Raw genomic sequence first — 20,366 nt, forward strand, 5'->3', positions numbered from 1 at the left:
GGGCTACACTAAGGCTCATTTTAAGATAAATAGCAATTGTTTTTCAAATCATGACTCATGCAAAGCTACTCTTGTTGTGGTCATTATAATCTTTTTGTCTGTGAACATGAAAAGCAATATGACATCATGATGAATTTGTTCCAGTCAGGACAAAGAAACACCTTCCCAGTTACAGACGTCCCACAGTAGAGCTTTCAGGACAATCGCATCCCACCTCCCTCGAATATCAAAATGTTCTTTTAGACTTTGCGCTTGCCTGACCACCCCACTAGGCCTTTCTGATCTCTATGGCAACAGCTCAGTCCAGTCAGTAGTGATTGAAACCGGGAAGGCCCTGCACACAGTGTGCAGAATAAACCCACCACAGCAGGGGAAGCTCAGCGACCACACTGATCCTCTGTGGTTCCTCTGTGGCAGGGACCATATTAACCACACTCTGGAAAACATTACACACCAGGCAACATTCATGTCGCATATGTGTGTCTGTGTTTGAAGAGACTTGGAGCATCTTCAACAATAACAAAAGAATGTGTAATTTCCTTATGTGGCCTACACAGCCAAGGTTGGAGTCTTCTAAAGTTTGTGTTGCCTTTTAGGCTAGTTTCTGTGTAATGAACAGCTAAGAAAAAGGAATAGCTGGTCTCATCTTCACTAAGCGCAGTCAGTTAAATATTTAATGTATTACATCTTGTGATCTCATCTTAATAGTGACACATCCTGGTAGTGTCCTTCTTGACCCTGGATAGTGTCTTTAAACATTTATAAACCCTTAATATTTTAGCTTGTCACTTGTTAGGTCTTTGACCACGGGTGCCAGAACTATTAATACACACCGTACCCATGGACGCTGTAAACAGCTCAAAGTGAATCTGATCTCGCTCTTGGTGTGTAGACACTTGTAGTCGGAGAAATCTGTCGCTATTCTCAACAGCCGCAAAGTTGATCTCAGTCTCGTCCATCCATCATGATGTCAGTGATGTGGATTTACAAAACAAGGTGTGGGGTTTAATTTTCTTGAGCTGTCAGTGTGCCTCAGATTCCTTGTGTTAAAAATAACAAGTTTAAAAACAATGAAACAACTTTTTTTTTTTTTTTAGCAAAATGCTTTATGCACTGCTGATCTAACTTAAGTTTTGGGGGGTTTTCTGTTCACATGAAGGGATTAAGAGTAAGGAAATAAGCTCTTAAACCTGTACTACATTTTAATATGTTATGGGAAAAGTGTCAAAACTTCATGTTTTACTTGTGGAAACCTCGTTCCCCTTCTCTAGGCTGCATACTACAGTCTAAAGATGTTCTGTGCTTTTAACTGCTTAGTCAGGTTGTCCACGTTTGGCATTACAAAATAATGTACATGCATGGCGACTACACTTAGGCTTGTTCAACTGCTCAGGCAAGCGCATGGCAGTAATGCATTTAGGCAAGTAGAAATGTTCAAAGCAACTATTAAAATGGGGATGAAAGATGATTAAAGTGACTGTGAACAGACAGGCTTGTCTGAGGATTTCAGAAGCTGCAGATTATTGTCAGATAAAGGGAAAGTGCCTTGTTGATGTCAGAGGCCAGATGAGAATGGTCAGACTGCTTTGAGCTGATAAGAAGGTAACAGGAACTCAAATAACCACTTGTTACAGCCAAGGTTTGCAGAACATCATCTCTGAACATGCAGCACATTGAACCTTAAAGAAGTTGGCCTACAATACCACTTTGAGTGTTTCTATTGGCTAAGAACAGGAAAGCAAGGCTAAAGTTCACACAGACTCACGTAAACAACATGAAAGCACGGGTCCACCCTGCCTCGTAACAATTCGTGGTGTAACTGTCTGGAGGGTGTTTTCTTAGCTCACTCTAGGCTTGAATGGGTGAATGAGGCAACTTGCATGAAGCACTTCAAGTGCTCAGGTACAGAAGAAAAAGCGCTCTATAAGAACCGACGTGACGCTTAAAATGTCCTTAACTGCAAAAATGAATCAGCTGTACACAGTTTACAGTTTGTACACATGCTTTTTTTTGTATAGGACAAAAACAGCTGCATCCGTTTCTCAAAATCTTGCTGCTTGCAGTGCAGTGTAGCTGTGACAACAACAAATCTGTTTCCTAATCATGTTTTGGCTTCAACATGGAAGAAAACATGTTAAAACCAGGGTTCAGGGTAAGTATTGTAACAAGTATTTGTATATTTTTGTTAGTCCTGGATAAGGGCTTTTCCTCAGTTGCCTGTATTTCTGCCTATTGGTTTAAATTTTAAATTCAAGCTGAGTGTAATTGTGTGAATAGTATAAAAGTGAAAGTGTGCAGAGATGCCAGTTTAACTTCTCTCTATTGCTCTCTGGCCTGTTCATTTGTGAGGAGGGCAGACAGACAAAATGGAGAAACCTTCTTACAGCCACCACACCCCCCAAAAAGCATAACACTGTAACACTGTAACACTAACGTGTCAGATCCAGTTTAGCGTATCTGTTCCACATTTATCTTGTTTCGTGTGTTGTAGGTGTGTTGTAGCTGGAGCCGTCATCATTGCGTCGGAGTGGAGTTGCCGTGGTAGCCCTGATGGGGCGCAGGAGGAGGGTCCCAGTCCCAATGGAGAGGGACTGGGAGACGGGGCGGACCGCGGATTGGACGGGGATCCTGAAGGGGTGTGGAGCCCAGACATTGAGCAGAGCTTTCAGGAAGCTTTGGCCATCTACCCTCCTTGTGGAAGGAGGAAGATCATACTGTCAGATGAGGGGAAGATGTATGGTGAGGAGCAGCAACTTTCTATCCCTTTCCCCTCTAGTTTCTTCTTCGATATTGAAGTGAAAGCTCAAACAAAACATAATCAAAGAAGCTGTAATATATAACTGACTTGTTTGTAAAGGATTTGACTTTAATTTGTCTGTTTCCTTTTTGGGTTTAAATAATTTTCTTTCGATGACTGCGTAAAATTGCAGATATTTAAATTTAATTGAGTCAATAAACATAAACCAATGACTGTAGCAGCCAGTATGACAGAAATGTTTGATATCTGTAGGCACCCTTTGCTTGACCCAACCATTTCGGAATAAATAAAAATGATAATAATAAAGGCTTTACATGTATGAACACATTATTCCAGAATATTCCAGAAAGAACCACACCAAAAAAACACACATTTTAATCAACTGCCTGCACTTTGGACCAGACTTGGTTTTTGACCCCTGTGCAGAATCACCTTGCTTTATGCGTAGGTGATCAGCTCGCAGGTATTTTCAACAGGCTACGTAGTTTTTTGGGTCAGAGGACAATCTGCAGTAATAAGGTTAAAGGAAGGAGCATGTTGACTTCTCATGTCAACTTGTAGTTAACTTCTGAATAACTTCTGTTGTTCTGCATAAATGGTCTGTGAAACACCAGGAACAGATTTGTTCTAAATGCACACAAGCAACGTTTCATGTATTTGTTTTTTATTAGGATTGGTTTAAGATGCTGCCTGTGAAAAGAGCTCTGTATTTTGGCTTTTTTCTTACCTTATGAAAACCTTGTGATCCTTTTTTCTTTTTTTTTGAAGGGGGGGGGGGGTTGAGTGTTTGCACTCTGAATCAGACTGTGAAGCATTTGTGCATTTGTAAGGGTGTTCAGCAGTGAGGGAAGCGGGATATATGATACCAGGTGACAGAAAGGGAAAGTTTGTTTCAGCATTGTGGCATTTTCTCCTTTTGTGGAAGCGTGGGGCTCAGTGTGTTGGTTGACCTTCCCTGCTTCCCTCTCCTTTAACGAGGATTGTCCCGTTGATGTATGCTTACACTTACTAAAAAGCAACACTGAGACTGAGCGTAATATTAGCTTTACAACACCAACACCCAACCTTGCATCAGTGCTTCTTAATACTGTGAGCTACTAAGTATCCATTTCAACTTTTGCATAATTAGATGTGACTTTTTATGTTAAGATATTGTTTAATATAAATGATAAACCAGTTTAGAGGATATAAAATGAAAACCAAGGAGATTTATCAGCTATTTTTCACCTATAGTCAGATGTGGACAGGTGTTCCAACATCACCCAATATTGCTAAATGAAAATACATCTCATGCCTTAAAGTGGTTTGTGTGCATAAACACTCATACTAGTGTAAAGGAATTGAAACTACGCAGTGCTCATTTAGCTTATTGGCACAAGTGTGAATTAACTATTAAACTGTTATGAACACAGCATTAAAATTATATACTGATTTCATAGTAACGCGAATCTCAGTGGGTGTTTGCTTTAATTATCCTTCCTGAGCTAAACTAGGCCAGTCGTAATTGATCCAGCCTCTGTGCTGTCTTTGGTGTCAGTCATATGTTACTACCATGGTGTCACCCTGGATTATAGTGCCAAGCAAGTATTTCTAAATAGGGATGATCAGCAGACTTGGTGACACAGATAATGCAGCGTGCGTGTGTGTGTGTGTGTAACAGTAATGATGTTTTAATATTGGATTGATATTTTAGTTTGTTGAAACTTAACACTCAGCTTCTTCATCATCTATCTCTTCATAATCATTTGGCAGTTAGATGGGTGCTGGATAAATACTCTGATGATTTAATAAGTATTGCAGATGAAAAATAATATACTAACTTTGGCATCTACTGCTTTTAAATCACACCACACCTATATCCATCGTTATTAGACTTTGAAAAACATTTTCAGCAAACGGTGACAAATATCTTGGCTTTTACTTTAGGGTTGTTTTTAAAGATTGATATATGCATATTTGGTGTTTTTAAAATCCACTTATTTATCCTTTTATTTCAGTCATGTAAAAAACTTTTTCTAACATCTGCCGTGTGTAGCGATTAATCAGTCCTTACTAAGACATTATGGCAGTGCAGTTAAAAAATAAATTGTTTTATTGTCACAAGTTGTGGATTACGTGTTTACACTCTGCCTGACTCTACTTCGATCAGATTGTTACCTTTTTAGCGTACCAAACCTGCAATGCCCAAAGTTGCCTTGTACCCTCTAGTGCCCAACTGTGCAACATCGAGACTCAACATGATTCAACTGTGGGGTTTTTTCATTGCATCTTATTTTCATCTCTATCCGTAATCATCCTAGCATGCTGCACATCCTTTCCAGCCTAAAAGCCACTCAGAACAAGTCCTGTTCTCCTTCCTTAGTTTCTAGTCTTACATACAACTCACTATAAACCTCTTCCTTTGCTTTTACCACCTCTTTCTTTGCTGGATGACTAGCCTTCCAATACTCCTGCTTTCTTCATCTGTCCAACCACTCCCCTTTGACTTTTTCTTTGCTTTCTTTGAATACTTTATTGCATGTCCTCATTTCTCCATGGAGTCTCCTTTTCATCATTTCTCTGTTCCCTTCTGGTAATACTCTATATCACTTTATTCAGTCTACTTCAGAATTCCTTGTGCTCCTTTAACGGACATCCAGCCTGTGGGATTACACTCAACACCACGCCTTCAGCTTGATCAGTTTAAATTTCTGACTCTCTCCACCTCAACAACACTCTTCACATACTTTTCTACTTCATTTCACTTCCTATCTACACCATGGTAGAACAGTTGGAATCAACCTCTGTTTCTTCTGGTTTTCCTTCCCCTCCATCTGGTTTCTTGCACGTATTATCGTATCCATCATGTCGGCCAGTTCTCTCCCTTTACCTGTCATAGTTCCTGCATTTAAAATTCCTACTCAAACCTCCTCACTCCTGCCTTTCCGTCTTTCTTGCTGCCTTCAAACACGCCTTCCCCCTCTCTTCTTTCTTTGTGGTACTGTTGGCCGAAGACAGTTTCCACTGGCACCCACTTAGCTAACAGTACCAGGGGCTATTGTTGTTAACCCAGGCCCTTTCCAATCAAGTATGGAAATTACATTCTTGATGATCCGCATGTTTGATTAGGCAAAGATTATATTCCAGGTGCCCTTCCTGATGCAACCATCACATTTATCAGGACTTGGGACGGCCCACTATGAGTACACTGGTTCGTGCCCTCACTTTGTGCCTCGGTTATATTACATATTTATAGTTGTAGCTTATCTTGCCTTATATTATAGCAAAATAGATCTGACATCTAAAGAAAGAGCTTTTACCCTTATGTGGAGTAGTGGCAGGCTGCAGGGTAGTGCATGTGTCCTGTTTTGGGAATTGGAGCAGACTGCTGTGTCTGAGTCAGCCCCTTCTGTTGATTTTGGGAAATTCTGGGCTCTGGTAACTTAACAGTGCTGATGTGACTCATCTGAAATCCCTACAGTGTCACAGCCTTTTCCAGAAAAAAGGATGGTGATGATGATGTTAGTAAGTGTGCATGTGTGCTAAATGATTACAGCTGTGGGATCAGTCTGGTCACCTTTATATTTAACCGCTTGCGGCGTGCTGTATAATGGGTTACTTAGAAGTTACAAGCGACGAGCAGATCATCAGGTGTGGGTTGGAACTGAGAAGAGGGAGAAGGAAAGAGCTGACCAGGCAGTCTGTGCTGACCACATTTTGGAAGTCTGTTAACAATATCATGACCTCTCCTCTGCTTTTCTCTCCATTCCCACCATTTCTTCATCGCTTTTGAATGTCTGCCAGCAAGCAAAAGCAAACCTGACTAAAAATTAATACATGCTATTGTTAATAGAAATGTCTTACAGCCTGAGAAAAGGAGAACTTGACAAGTCTTTATGGGGATTTATAAGAATCTCACTACCTTGGAGACGCACACAAACACACTTTCACACTTAAAACATTTCACCATAAGTGGCATCACGTTGAGGTTTTATTTCATGCTTGCAGACACAGACAGTGGATTCAAAAGTATACACAGCTTCATTTTAGAACTTGACCAGTAAGTTCGGTACAGTCTAAACATAAATTTGAATGTCACTGTGACCACTAAACTCAAACAATAAGGACTCTCGGTCGAGCCATTTGTGTTACGATTGTACTTATTGTATTTTACATTGTAAGACACAAACTACTAGATTCAAGGCAAATGAAGTTTAGCTTAATGTGGAGTGTTCACCCATGTCCGCCTGTCTTTTAGATTCATATTTGTTTCAGTGAACAAATGGGATGCAACAAGTGGTGCAATTTAAAAACTTTAATATGTACAGACATGTATAGGAACGATGGTCCTTTTTAAAAAAAACTTATTTGCGTTACATTACCTTTGTCATACATCAACCACAACAGTCATAATTAACTTTGGCTTTAAAAAAATGCAGCCATTTAGATTTGTTATTGTAATTTTCTTTTGATTACTAGGACATTCCTCCTAGGACTCAGAAAATCGCACAGTTCAGTTTTGGAGCTGTGATTCTGTCTATTTTTACAGCGTCATAAAAAGTTACAGGGTCCTACGTGGCTCAAGCAGCAGAGGGAGCTACTTGCAATCTTACTATAATACATGAAACCTCTGTCTACCTATCTGACCACAAAATCCTTCTACATAATTGGAGCTGAGCTGGCACACAGTAGTGATGTCCTCACGTTGCCTAGCAACCACCTACATGTGGGCTAAAATGACCCATTTGTAGCATTTATGCACCTGCGACACCTTTATTAAAGCAAGCTTGGGATCATTTTCGTTTATTTATATACACAAAGCTAGACACGTGCAATATATAGTCATCTTGTTGCTTAGCAACCACCTAACAGCCTCAAATAACGTTTTATATAGTAGAACTGATGAGTGAATTGATGCTGTTTTTTAGATTAAGTTGATGTGGTTCCTTGATCATATAAAGATTTAAATACACTTTATTGTATATCAATAGTCATGTCACTCCCACATTTACCTTGTATTTTTTTTTACCACTCCTATTTTCTTACTTTTCTCGATGTCATTATGCAAATCAGTTTGCCAGCAGCACAAACAGCCCAAACAATACTGCAGCTTGGCCACATACGTAATGTAAATACTAGAGATTGACTGTTACGGGGAGACATTTGAATATGCCCATGCTAAGTCTGCTCATAAGGTGTGAGCTATATCTGCCTTAACAGTGCAGTTTAAGAATAACTTAACAATTGTATAATGTGTTTATGTTTTTTTAGTCATTCTAATTTTATCAGTTTCTTTGTCATGTCAGGTCGAAATGAGCTGATAGCTCGCTATATCAAGCTGCGAACGGGGAAGACACGCACACGCAAACAGGTACGCACAGATCTTTGTATCGACTACACCATCGATCTGTTTTATGTAACAGGATTTAAGTGCATCTTGTTCATTGTAACTTGTTCCACCTTGTTCAAATGAATATTTATGGACTGTGTCTGTTTAAAATGATGAAATCATTGTGTAAATGTGTGTTTTCACGGGGGTAACCCTGGGTCCACAGGTGTCTAGTCATATTCAGGTTTTGGCACGTAAGAGGGTACGAGAATACCAGGCAAGCATCAAGGTGGGTTCTCACTGGCTATACTCTACTACTCTCTGTAGTCACAGCCTTCTTCTTTTCTCTTTCCTTTTCCTTCATCCTGTCTTTCCTCAGGTCTCTAGTCACCTGCAAGTCTTGGCCAAGAGAAAGTCTCGCGAGATTCAGTCTAAGCTGAAGGTATACATGCTCACTGACTTTGCAATGCTAGCCGCTTCGCTTTGCATGCTCAGATGTAACTTGACCCAATCTTAGACGTCTTCGTCAGCACTTATGGCGGATTTTTCTGCTTTTCTGCTGGGGTACTACCTGTATTGGGGGTATCTTTACTGTCAAAGCCGACTCCCACCACCTTAAAACTACAACTATATTTAACTATAACTGTATTTTCCAACCATATTCATGAGACTCGTGCCCTTAAAACTGGTGCCTTGTTCTTAGTTCTTAACATCGGCCATACGAGTCTCCAGGGAACTGCAACTGCTAATCGAATTGCAGACGATCAATATAACCTTCATGGAGCCTTTTTGTCGAGACCAGTAGAAAACTTTGATGGACCAAAGTTAAATCCAGTATAGAAGGAGTTTGCTGCATGATTGGAATATAGTCAGTAGGGCACAGAAATTTATTTATTTATTTTTTTGCTTGTATGCTGTATTGTGTAGCATTGCACAGTACAAAAGTTTGTTTTCTTGAGTGTTTATATATGTATGGCATCATTTTTATGCATGGCTGGTACGTTGGTCATTTCACTTGGATCAAGAAGTTTGTGGCCTTAGACAAATAATTGCATGAGTTTAGGTTGCTGCCTTTTGTTGACCACTTAGTTTACAATGCTAGCGGCATGTAACCTACATGCATGCCCCCATATCAGTAAACATGCAAGGTGTCTTTAATGTGGCCATTTGAGGAATTTCCAAAGTTTTCTCCCTTGATTTTTCTCTTTCTTTAGATTCTTGCTCTTGAACATTTCCTACATTTCTGTTTATCTTTTCTCTCTATTTTTTTCTTGTGGTTTTACCATTCTCTGTTCTACACAAAACAAACCATCATTTTACACCAAATCTGTTGAACCACCTGCTCTCCCGTACACATTTGGAGAGTAACGTTTATAATCTCCAGATATAAACAAAGGACTCAGTTTTATGATGGAACAGATCAGTAGGACATATCCTGCTCTTTCAGTATAAGGCAGTGCTTTTGATTACAGTTACAGCTGAAATTATATAGGCCCTTCACCTTTTGCACCCTTGAAAATTTCATTCTAACTTGAAAAATGAACCTAAATTCATTAACTCGCGACACCAAAGTTAAAATTGTGTTTTTAGGTTTTTGATTTTATTTATTTAATTTATTATTCATGTATGCGCACATCTGTTTATTTTCTGACAAATTTATTTTAAAAAAATAGTTGAAATAAGTATGTCAAAGCATTTGGACTATAAATTAAGTTCTTTGTGGACATCAGTCACTTTTGATTGTTGGCCATGCTCACATGGATTGTGCAGTTTATTCTTTCTGGGTCATCCGCTGACATTAGCTGAGACTTGCTTTGATGGTGCCACCAACACTACTCCCTGACTAATCATGAATCATGTGATTAGTGACTGATAGCTGCTTTACCATGAAGCTCTGATTGGAGTCTTGTTGAGATGGTACTTGTGGCGGGGCGTGGCCTGCGGTGCCGTGCAGAGGAGGCGGACGCACCTGCACGGCATCCGCAATCATGCCCCGTCGAATTAAATATTGTACTGGGTCCTGTGGTTGGGTTGTTGTTGTGGTAATGTTGAGCTCTCCCGCTGAGGTGTGGGAACAGGCGCTGTGGCAGGCTGCGTTGCTAGCTGGTCGCAACCTGGGGGCCGGCACGGGCGCCTGCACAGACTGGATCTCCTCCACTCCAGCGCCATTGGGGAGCGCCGGTGGGGGTGGCGGTGGTGTCGGGCAGGACCGGATCAGCGCCGCCAGATACTCCAACCTCTGCAGGTGGCGTTCAGTCTGGTCCTGCAGCTCTTCCCGCCTGCGGCGCCACACCGCCGCCTGCTCCTGCTGCGTGGCCGCCAGCTCGGCCACCATTCTCGCCAGCTCCTCCCTCTGCTGGCCCACTCCTGGATCTGCCGTGCCTCCCGTCCTGGGTTTCGGAACCACTGTAAACATACACGGCAGACCCAGTGGCATTTCGATACTTTTTATTAATACTTAGCCGGTTGCTGTTTACAACGCACACAGAGCTGCAGCTCTCCCGCTGCCCGCTCAACATTACCACAACAACAACCCAACCACAGGACCCAGTACAATATTTAATTCGACGGGGCATGATTGCGGATGCCGTGCAGGTGCGTCCGCCTCCTCTGCACGGCACCGCAGGCCACGCCCCGCCACAGTACTCCTCTCTGCAGTTAACTAACTGAACACCGATTAGTTAGCTTTGGGTTCTATCGAAGAAATACTTGCTTCTGTAGTTAGAGATAGAAAACTCCAGGATGTGCTTCTAGGAACACTTATAGCGTCTGCTATCTTTTAAGCTGTGGTCTGCTAGACCGGTGGAACGGCAGAGAGGGACAGGGGGAGACTTAACAAACTGGTCAGGAGGGCCCGCGCTGTCCTAGACTGTCTGCTGAAGTCCATCGAGCAGGTTGGGAGGAGAGCATGTTGTCTAAGCTAACATCATCAAGGACAACACCTCCCACCCCCTGCATGACACTGCGAGCACTGAGCAGCTCGTTCAGCAGTGGACTTTTACACCCACGCTGCCCCCCCCCCCCCCCCCCCCCCCCCCACACACACACACACACATTCCTTTATTACCTAACAATGATTTTGTAATCTGCTTTTACTTTGAATGTACTGAAGTTAATTAATAAAATGTCTTTTTTGCCATAGGCCATGAACTTGGTAAGTTTCGGTTATGCAACTACAGTTTTCTGCTTCAGGCTTCTGTGTTGTGTGGTTGGCATCACATTGCTGCTAGTCCACAGTTGCAGTTTTATTGCCAGACTCAAAAAAAAAAAACCCTGCTTGTTGCTTTTTCGTTTTAGTGGCTTTAGTGAAACACTGGTGACGGTTAGCTCTTCTTACTTGGTTTGCCTCCTGCTTTGGCTCCCCTCATGTGCGCTTTGCTTCCTGCGCTATTTTTCCATATAGTTGCTGCATCATGCTTATGTACACTACATGTTGGCTGGCTTGCTGTCTAAAGTGGCCTTTGGAGTTGGCTGATCTTGGAATGATAACCTGCATTTTATTGTGACGTTTCAGAGTTTTGTCATTGTGTTTTACTTTGTCTTTCTCATTCAGGACCAGGTCTCGAAGGACAAGGCGCTGCAGACGGTGGCCAATCTCTCATCAGCTCAGATCGTCTCTGCGAGTGTAATGAAACCCCAGACTCCCTTTCCTCCACCAGTCAGAGTGAGACGCTAACACTGACACAAACACATCTGTTGTTTTCTACTTTTCGGGGTAAACGTGAGCAAATCGTTTTACTCAATCTGTTTCTTCTTTGTGTAGTTTTGGCCCGGCCCTATGCCAGGACAGCCTGGGCATTCTCAGGAGTAAGTATAGCTGGCACATACCTTGGTTTTCTGTCTTGAAAATCAAACTTTCTTGCGTAAGCAGGTACGTTTACTCATTTTTGGGGTTATTTCTTCTGTTTCGTTTTTACAGCATCAAGCCCTTTGCACAGCCGCCGTACACTACACTCCCAGCCCCCGTCCCTGCACCTATCAGTAAGTGTGAACTTGATTTGCACAGTTTTGTTTTTTTTTAATAAATATTGTTATTTGAATAGTTTCACAGTTTTAAATGTTAAACAGGTTATGAGGCCTTGCCACCCCCTCGACCTGCAGCTATAGCAGCTCCTGTATGGCAAGACAGAACCATTGCCTCTGCAAAACTACGGCTACTGGAGTACTCTGCTTTCATGGAGACTCAACGAGACAGAGAGACGGTACAGACAGCCAGAACCTTTTGAAACAAGCGTCGTCAATATAAAATATGCGCATAGTCAAATTTTTCTCTCTTTTTACCCTCTTGGACTTATTTCTCCTTCCCTTCTACAGCATAAACATCTGTTCGTGCACATTGGCCCATCAAACCCTGGCTACAGTGACCCAGTGTTGGAGTCCATAGACGTGAGGCAGATTTACGACAAGTTCTCTGAGAAGAAAGGAGGCCTGAAAGAGCTTTACGAAAAAGGGCCACACAATGCATTCTTTCTTGTCAAGTTCTGGGTAAGTAACCAACAACACTAAACCATTTTAGCAAAGAAAGTCAGCAAGTTCTAATCTCAAAAACTGAGCTGGCGTTTAGCACATGCGCACTAACATGCTTAAGTGTTTACACTAGATTACTTTCACTTTGTTAAACAAATAATTGGGTCTTTTGTAGAGTTCATTTTGCAGTCTGAGGTAATAACCTGCTACACCACATGGGGGAAGCAAAGCCAGTGTAACACTAGAAATTATGCAGGAAATTACTTTTTCACTATTAGTTCTTAAACAAGTGTTTTTAGTTCACTGCATTATTATTATTCAGCAAATCAAACACAAGTTCTTGAATAGTTTCTAGCTTGGTACATGTAACGTGTCTTACTGTTGCAAAGAGTAGTTGCAGGAATGAGTATTAAACACTGCAGTTATAGTCTTTGGTGGTGACTTCTTCATTTATTTTCTTCTACCCCTTTGTTTTTTATCGCACTCATTCTGTGTCCATCTCATTCTCCTTGTTTTAGGCGGACCTGAGCAGTGACATCGAGGAAGGTTCTGGCGCATTTTACGGCGTGAGCAGCCAGTACAGCGGAACAGAAAACATCACTATCAGTGTTTCAACAAAGGTCTGCTCCTTTGGTAAACAGGTGGTGGAAAAGGTTGAGGTGAGAAAATCATTCACACATTTTAATAATGGATCTTATTTATTGAATATATGTACACATACTCAAATATATTTTACATTAGACCCCCAACCGCATGTGTTTTTAACTGCAAATAACGCCTGTGGATTTCTCCTAACCAGACTGAATATGCACATTTGGAAGGAGGAAAGTACATGTTCCGCATCCATCGCTCACCCATGTGTGAATATATGATCAACTTCATCCACAAACTCAAACACCTGCCAGAGAAGTACATGATGAACAGTGTTCTGGAGAACTTCACCATTCTACAGGTGTGTGTGGGTAATCTGACAGAACCGTACACTGTTTATAAACTTGCTTTGGTTCATAGTGTGAGGCAAGATTTGGTTAATAATTCATATAAACTATTATGTGGATAAAATGTGTGACGGAGGCAAAGGTTTGTCACTGAATAGAGTTGAATATCCTTCAGCATCATTTAAAAACGATTGTTAAACTGAACTTTAAGAATTCATGAAAACGGCACGAGGGGGGTCACAATCAACTGTATATTTTCTGTATTGTACACTTGAGTCCATAATTTGTTGGACAAAAATCTTCTTTTGTAGCTTTGCATATTTACATCGACTTAGTGGATTTTAAATTGGGCTCGATGCTGAAAATCTTGTGAATATGATAACTTGAGAACAAGGTGATGTAGGATTCACAAATTCATAATAGAGGTGTCTCTACTAAAAATGGCAGATGAGTTTCAACACCAGTGACCTTGACCTCAAGATCAGAGGTCAACCTTTATGATAATAATGAAATAGGTGAGGAACAGGCCTCAACCGACTGCCATGATCCTTTCATGACAAAGTAAGCAGACATGATTTGACACTGAAAATAAGTTCGTTCAAAGTGCTCAGTTTCACTTCAGTTTTATTTATATGCCACCAAATCACAACAACAGTCGCCTCGATACACTTTTACATTGTAAAATAAAGACCCTGAAGTGATTCATTTGTAATTTATAGTTTTCACTGTGTTTTTAAACATGAGGCCTGAAAACATGTCAGTGTAAGTGCGAGAGGCCTTTATTCCACAGGGGGGAGTGGCTAAATCAGTAATCTGGTACACTGTTAAAAAGGAGTGTACCAGCCAAATATTGACGGACCTAACTGCATGCTCATGACCGAGTAGGCCAGATTAGACCAGAAAGCTTTAGAGAGTCTGGCTCTCTCGGGGTGGAGCTCATAATCTGAACCATAACATATCTTGACCTGATCTCCACCAAGTCTACTGAAAAACTTCACTGACTCTCAAAACAACAGCAGCTGAAACCTAGTGCAGCATGTCCAGCAAGTAAACAGCATTTGGTGATGTTCAGGCAGTCATTCACTGCAAATGATTTGAATCAAAGTATTAATACCAATTCTTAGATATTCATAAATGAGATGAGATCTTAGATATTTGTGCAATTCATTTTGAACCTCTGAAAAAAAGAGCACTGTGTATAGAAACCCCTTGAATTAAAGCTTGCAGTTTGGTCACATATTTATTAATTGATTGATTTTATTTATTTTTAAATCCACTGTGGTGGTGTCCAGAGGCAAAACCCCCAAAAACAAATTATAGGCCTAACTGTGCACAAAGGTATTTTTGCACCTTCTTAATGTAATGAACTGAATTTGAAAAGGTTTTGCTGCACATTCACAAATGTACTTTCTCCCCCCTCAGTGCCTTTCTTGTCTTTATTTGTCTTTCCTAGGTGGTGTCCAACAGAGAAACTCAGGAGACTCTGCTGTGCATCGCCTTTGTGTTTGAAGTGTCCACAAGCGAACATGGAGCGCAGTACCATGTTTATCGACTAGTTAATGACTAGCAGCATGTCGTGTACATGCAGAGACTCTTCACGGACTTTTTGATACTCACACCATAAACACTATTTCCAGCTGAACACTCAGAATTGCTCCTCTATTCTAAACACACTTGTTTCAATAGACCAACCGTCACACTGTAGTCACGCCTGTTGTTTATGGTTTCCCATTGCTGGAACATGTATGATGCGCAGATCATATAACAGCATCCCTCTGCTTAAACCAAAAGAGTCGGCAAACGCAAAGGTCTTATATACATTAGATACTCCTTTTTTTTCTAATTGGAAATTGAAAAACCTTTTAAAGTGAATCAAGTTTAATATGCAATCCTTTGATCAACAATGGAAAACTGTGTGATGCACTACAAGTGGATATATGCATTTGCATTTCCATCACAGGTGTGACTGATGTGAGATGAGTTTGAATATAATCTATGAAAACAAATATTCATTGTTCATGTAACCTGCCACAAACACTATTACTTTTACAGACTGCAGTAGCTCTGCGAGGTACAGTTTGAATGAGTCTACATTGGAATAGGCTCTGTTACCTGTTTAGTATGAAATCGTGGACTTCAGTCAGCTCAATCGAAGGTCCAAGGATACTGCATAAAGTATAAGTGAGCCTCATGTAAAGAAGAGCATGTTGTATTTATATTTGATATTGTGTCAAAGTGTAAAGAGGGAGATCATTTTAGGAGTATTTGCTTTCTCTTTTTAAAGGTTTCCAGTGGAGGACGTGTTTTCGACTGCCTCACTTGTCGTTTTAAACAACAGAAGAATTCAGACAGTTTCAGACTAAGTTCACGTTTTGCTCTTTGCAGCATTTTTAACGACAGAATCACCTTCATTGTCCGTGGACGTGCAACTATTTTTACTTTGACTGTGTGGGCTTGCTGCAGTACTTCTACCTCCATGCGAGTTGGGATAAGAATGTGCTTTGATTTCTAAAGCCTTAAGCTGAGGAGCACTGATGTATAGGACACGTACACTACGCTTGTAACGGTACTGTTTTTAAGCCAAACCTAAGGTAAATAGTCCATTTTTGTAAAGATGAACTTTTTTTCTTTCTTTTTGTATTTCACCAGCAAAGCAAAAAAGTGTTACTCTAAAAATGTTAAAGGACGGGTGTTCGGGGTCTATCTGTTTTCATATGCAAACAATGGTATGGTACAGACCTCATTAAGGTCGCCAGCAGTGCACTGGGATAGATTTTGCCTGATAACACTAACGACTATCCAGCTGACACTTTTTTCTTTTATTCTATGTAATGTGTTGGATTATTGGTACATTTGGCTTTTCTCTTTCTTTAGTAAACCTCACATTTTTTACTTCGTATTACACTGTCATGGCCTCTCTGTGCAGGATTATCTTTGCCTGTGTTGAAGAGAATTTGTCATTTGACTTTCTATCATGACACTAAGAGCTAGCTGGCTCTATTTTTTCTTTTTTTTAAAAAACATAAGATCATATTTTAATACTCACTGTGTGGTCAGCCAAAAGTGTTTTATTTTATAATTGCGTGTACTGTTTGGCTGTGCCTCGTCACTCCTTTGGTCATGCCTGCTCAGTGAATTAAAACTGGCTATACGCTGTACCTATAAAGTTACGCGTTGGTGTCTTGATCATAACGTTTAGACAGTTGAGAGAGGAAACGAGCCTTCCTGGGTCTGAAAATAATAAATGGTAAATATCATTTTTAATCCACTGTTCCTAATTTATATATTCTGGTTGATCATGTCCACGTGCCTAATTGCTCTGAGTTCCTGCCATTTAATTGGCTGAATTTTAATCTGGGTAAACAGTCAGTTGAACAGGTGTACCTAATTAAGTGGTCGCACCTAATTTAAATTAAAATAGAGCTTTTCACTGTTGGGACATAAAACATTTGTTAAATGTAGTGTAGGAATTAAGTAAGACACTTTTTTTTCTTTCAAAAATAAGGAAATATGAGCATAAGCAATACTATAAGGTTTGTCTAAGAATACGGGGGCTGTTTGTGTTTTTTTGGGGGGCTGTTTGTGTGTTTTGTTGTTTTGTTTTTTGTCCTCCTTTCCATGCAGGCTGACAAAGCCTGACTTAGTTTCACGGATGCAGAGCATGGCTGCTATATAAAAGGCACTCGTATATCCCTCAGTTTCCCTGGTGTTTTAACAACTAGGCACAGTTTGAGTCGCTTCTACGCTCATGACAGCGTTGACACAGAGATTGCAGTTTGTCGTTTGCCCTACTAGATGGCGCCCTTTGCTCAAATGTAAATGTTTAAACGCGTATCCAAAGTATAGGAGGCTTTTACAACGCACTTGCATATCAGTTTTGTCCCACAACTTTTTCACTTACACTTGCAACCAACACTCCCACATAGTTGCATAACACTGGAATTACGTTTACGTAACCCGTCTGTGCTACAGTCATATTGCCTAAATATTGCAAAGCACTGCTGTCTCAGATAATCATGGCTCAAAAGTGCAGATGTGTGTCATTTTCTGGTTTTAATTACTGCAGTTTGTCAGTTAACACTAACATGAGGTGGGGGGGCGTGGGCTGTCCAGTCAGTTAATCCACTCGATAAATCCAAGTCACGCCAACAGACTAATGTACAGACAAATGAAAGCTAACATGGTAAACCTTAGTAAGGCGATGCACCACCGCTTGCTGCAGTAAGAGTTTCATAGAACTGTTTAACACGTTAGTGCAAAATGTCTCACAGAGGTTCAATTGGGCTGAACTCTCGTGGCTGCGAGGGAGAGGAATCCCATCCATCTTGTACATACCAAGCTATCCGTGTGCCACATGGGTGCTGATAACAAGCACTCTTATCACTGCTGAATTTTTAACAATTGACAAGCTTTGTGTGGACTTGCGGTAATGGTGCAATAAGGACACAAGTGGAACCACAATGCACTGGGACACAGCCGCCAGATTGCTCACTGCAGACATTCAGTGCAGTCACCTGTCTGTATGTGCTTTGGCAGCCTGCCTAGGTGTATATAGGAAAGTGATGAGTAAGTTTATAGAGCTTTAACTTCACACATTTTCTGTCCGTAGCCAGACTATAAATAGACGGTGAACGGTGCTTACTTTGTGCTCTTTTTTCTGGGATTGGTGTCTTGAGTAAAAAAAACACAAAAACAATTCTTGTTATAATTGATGATAATGATAAATAATAAAATACAGTGAATGCCGCACATGGGTAAATGCTGTCCTAGGTGGACAAATGTGGCAAAGTCGGATGTTACTGTAAGTTTGTCATGGTAATGAACAACTTGTCTCTAACACACTTCTGAGTCTTTTCTCCCAGACATTACTCAGCTCACCTGTCGCCATGACAACCACCCCACCAGTGACAGTGACCCGCATAAGCAAAGCCTGGGTGTGGCCCTGACAACTAAGATCATCTAGCAAAACACAGTCTTGGTTAACAAGGGGTCATTTTATATTTCCAGTGAAGACACTTAATTGCTCGTTTATGGACAAGCAGTGGGGGAGCTTTGGTTTCACGCAGAACTCCCCAGCACTTTAAAAAAAAATCCCGTGTCAATTTTTTTCAAATGGTAGTTTGACCTTATCAGGTTATCAAATAAAACTTCAACTAATGTCCCTCCCACTTTCTTTTTTTGGCTCAAATACTTTGGAAGCTTATTTTAGTGGGTTACCGTTTTCCTCATAAACACATTCACATTCATTCAATACAAGCACATGACACACACTGCAAGAATGTACTGCAATTGCACTGTACAACTGAAGGGCGTGGTGGGAAAATGTTACCTGCAGAAACTTCGCCATAACAATCCGGTTATGCAGTGAGCATGTGCTCATATTATTACTCCCCCACCCCCCACTTCCTTTCCGTCCCTGTAGTTTTTCCATTATCTTAGAAGTCTGCTTCTGGGTATCTCTTTATTGACTCTTCCTTCTTATCCTTTCCCAATTATTTTTGCAGTGTTTTTTTTAAATGGTGCAATTAAATAAAACATTATTATTGAAAAAAATCCAAATTTAGCCCCACAACACCACCCTGTTTATTTATTTATTCATATGCTCCTCATTATCGCTGACCAACACTTCTTCTTCTTATTATTATTATTATTATTATTATTAACATCTGCAGTGGTTAATATTACTAACATCTGCACTACCACATGAAAAGCTATTAAAGAAGAAAAAGCCCTGCATGTGGCTACACAAAGCAAGGCCCTTTTCAGATAATGGATCATTTATTGCATAAATTGCACAAAATGTGTTAAAATTTACAATTACATGTGTGGACTCAAAAAGGTTTGTTTGTTACGATTCTATCATGTTTTGTGTGCAGAAAAGCCTGTTAATCAGAGAATAGCTATAACTATCAGATATAGTCCAGTAAAGAGGGTTTTCATCTGAAATGCAGTGCATCCAAATGTATGACAGCTGTAATATTTGCAGTCAGTTAGATTTGAACTTCGAAACAGGAATATTTCATTTTTGCCTCCACCGAAGAGGTTATGTTTTCAGTACTGTTTGCATGCATGCACGTCAATCTCAAGTTTTAGTATGCTGATTCTGATTATTACTTTCTGATAAAACTTCATGGGGATGTCGTGTTAACCATCTGCTGAAATTTGGCTTACATCCTGGTCAGCTTGATTTATTGATCGAAAACTTACAAAAAGCCTTATAACGTAGAAACTGTGACTCTGTGTGGTTTGGATTTTTAGCATACAAAGTACCATTTAAAGATATAAAATAATGGCACATCTGACCTCTGACCTTTCCTTCAAGGTAAATTTGTGTGTGTGTGAGAGAGAGAAAACTACTTAATAAAAACTGTTTAAACCTGATAGTTGTTACTAAACATTTAAACGAATTATACTACACAATGAAATTAAATAATACTCAAAATGATGTCAAGTGTATTTAAATAGCCTTTAACAGGGCAACACAATTCTGCACTTTACTAAAAACATGTTGAAGTACGTTTAAAAGCGACGTTGCTGTCTTGGAGGAGGTTTGCTTCTTGTTTGCTGTCATCAGACATGGAGAAAAATGAAAAACGTTTCAGGATGAAACACTAATGTTTTCGTGCTGGTGGAGACCGGCCAGACTCTCACGTCTCAGCCTGGTTATAAGCATTTCTTTTTCCAACAGGGTTTATCATAGTTCCTTGGCACGATGCAAGACTCGAGTGGCAGTTGCAACGCTAAACAGGCTGAACATGCTCCTGTGTGGTTGTTTGTTTGGTTTTTAATTCTCTATTTTCAATTTTAAGAAGAGCAACATTAGCGCTTCCCCCCCTCGCACGTATATCGAGTACTGCGCAGAGGAACTTCTGCCTTTCTCGGCTCCTCCTTGCAC

At 40.5% G+C, this 20,366-nt stretch overlaps 1 protein-coding gene across 3 annotated transcripts; it reads left to right on the forward strand.

The window, feature by feature from the left end:
- Positions 1-8,036: 8,036 nt before the first annotated feature.
- Positions 8,037-16,637, forward strand: tead3a (TEA domain family member 3 a). 3 transcript variants are annotated; one of them, XM_084916485.1, is made up of 12 exons: positions 8,037-8,108; positions 8,293-8,355; positions 8,446-8,508; positions 11,209-11,220; positions 11,620-11,730; positions 11,830-11,873; positions 11,986-12,047; positions 12,135-12,268; positions 12,381-12,551; positions 13,052-13,192; positions 13,333-13,485; positions 14,925-16,637. In XM_084916485.1, exons 1-12 carry the CDS (start codon positions 8,037-8,039, stop codon positions 15,036-15,038), a joined length of 1,140 nt encoding a protein of 379 aa, XP_084772611.1. In that variant the 3' UTR covers positions 15,039-16,637. The 3 variants fall into 3 exon arrangements, with proteins under 3 accessions (XP_084772611.1, XP_084772612.1, XP_084772613.1); XM_084916486.1 differs by lacking the exon at positions 11,209-11,220; XM_084916487.1 differs by lacking the exons at positions 8,293-8,355; positions 11,209-11,220.
- The last annotated feature ends 3,729 nt before the right edge of the window (positions 16,638-20,366 follow it).

Source organism: Perissodus microlepis, chromosome 20 (assembly GCF_051167445.1).
Source record: "Perissodus microlepis isolate ML-2025 ecotype Zambia chromosome 20, ASM5116744v1, whole genome shotgun sequence".
In the NCBI taxonomy this organism is placed as follows: domain Eukaryota; kingdom Metazoa; phylum Chordata; class Actinopteri; order Cichliformes; family Cichlidae; genus Perissodus; species Perissodus microlepis.

Excerpts from the sequence above, each read along its gene's own strand:
- tead3a (XM_084916485.1), top strand. The coding sequence starts at position 8,037 with ATGTCAGGTCGAAATGAGCTGATAGCTCGCTATATCAAGCTGCGAACG. Across the intron at positions 8,109-8,292 it reads AGACACGCACACGCAAACAG|GTGTCTAGTCATATTCAGGT; the intron begins GTACGCACAGAT and ends CTGGGTCCACAG. Across the intron at positions 12,552-13,051 it reads TCTTTCTTGTCAAGTTCTGG|GCGGACCTGAGCAGTGACAT; the intron begins GTAAGTAACCAA and ends TCCTTGTTTTAG.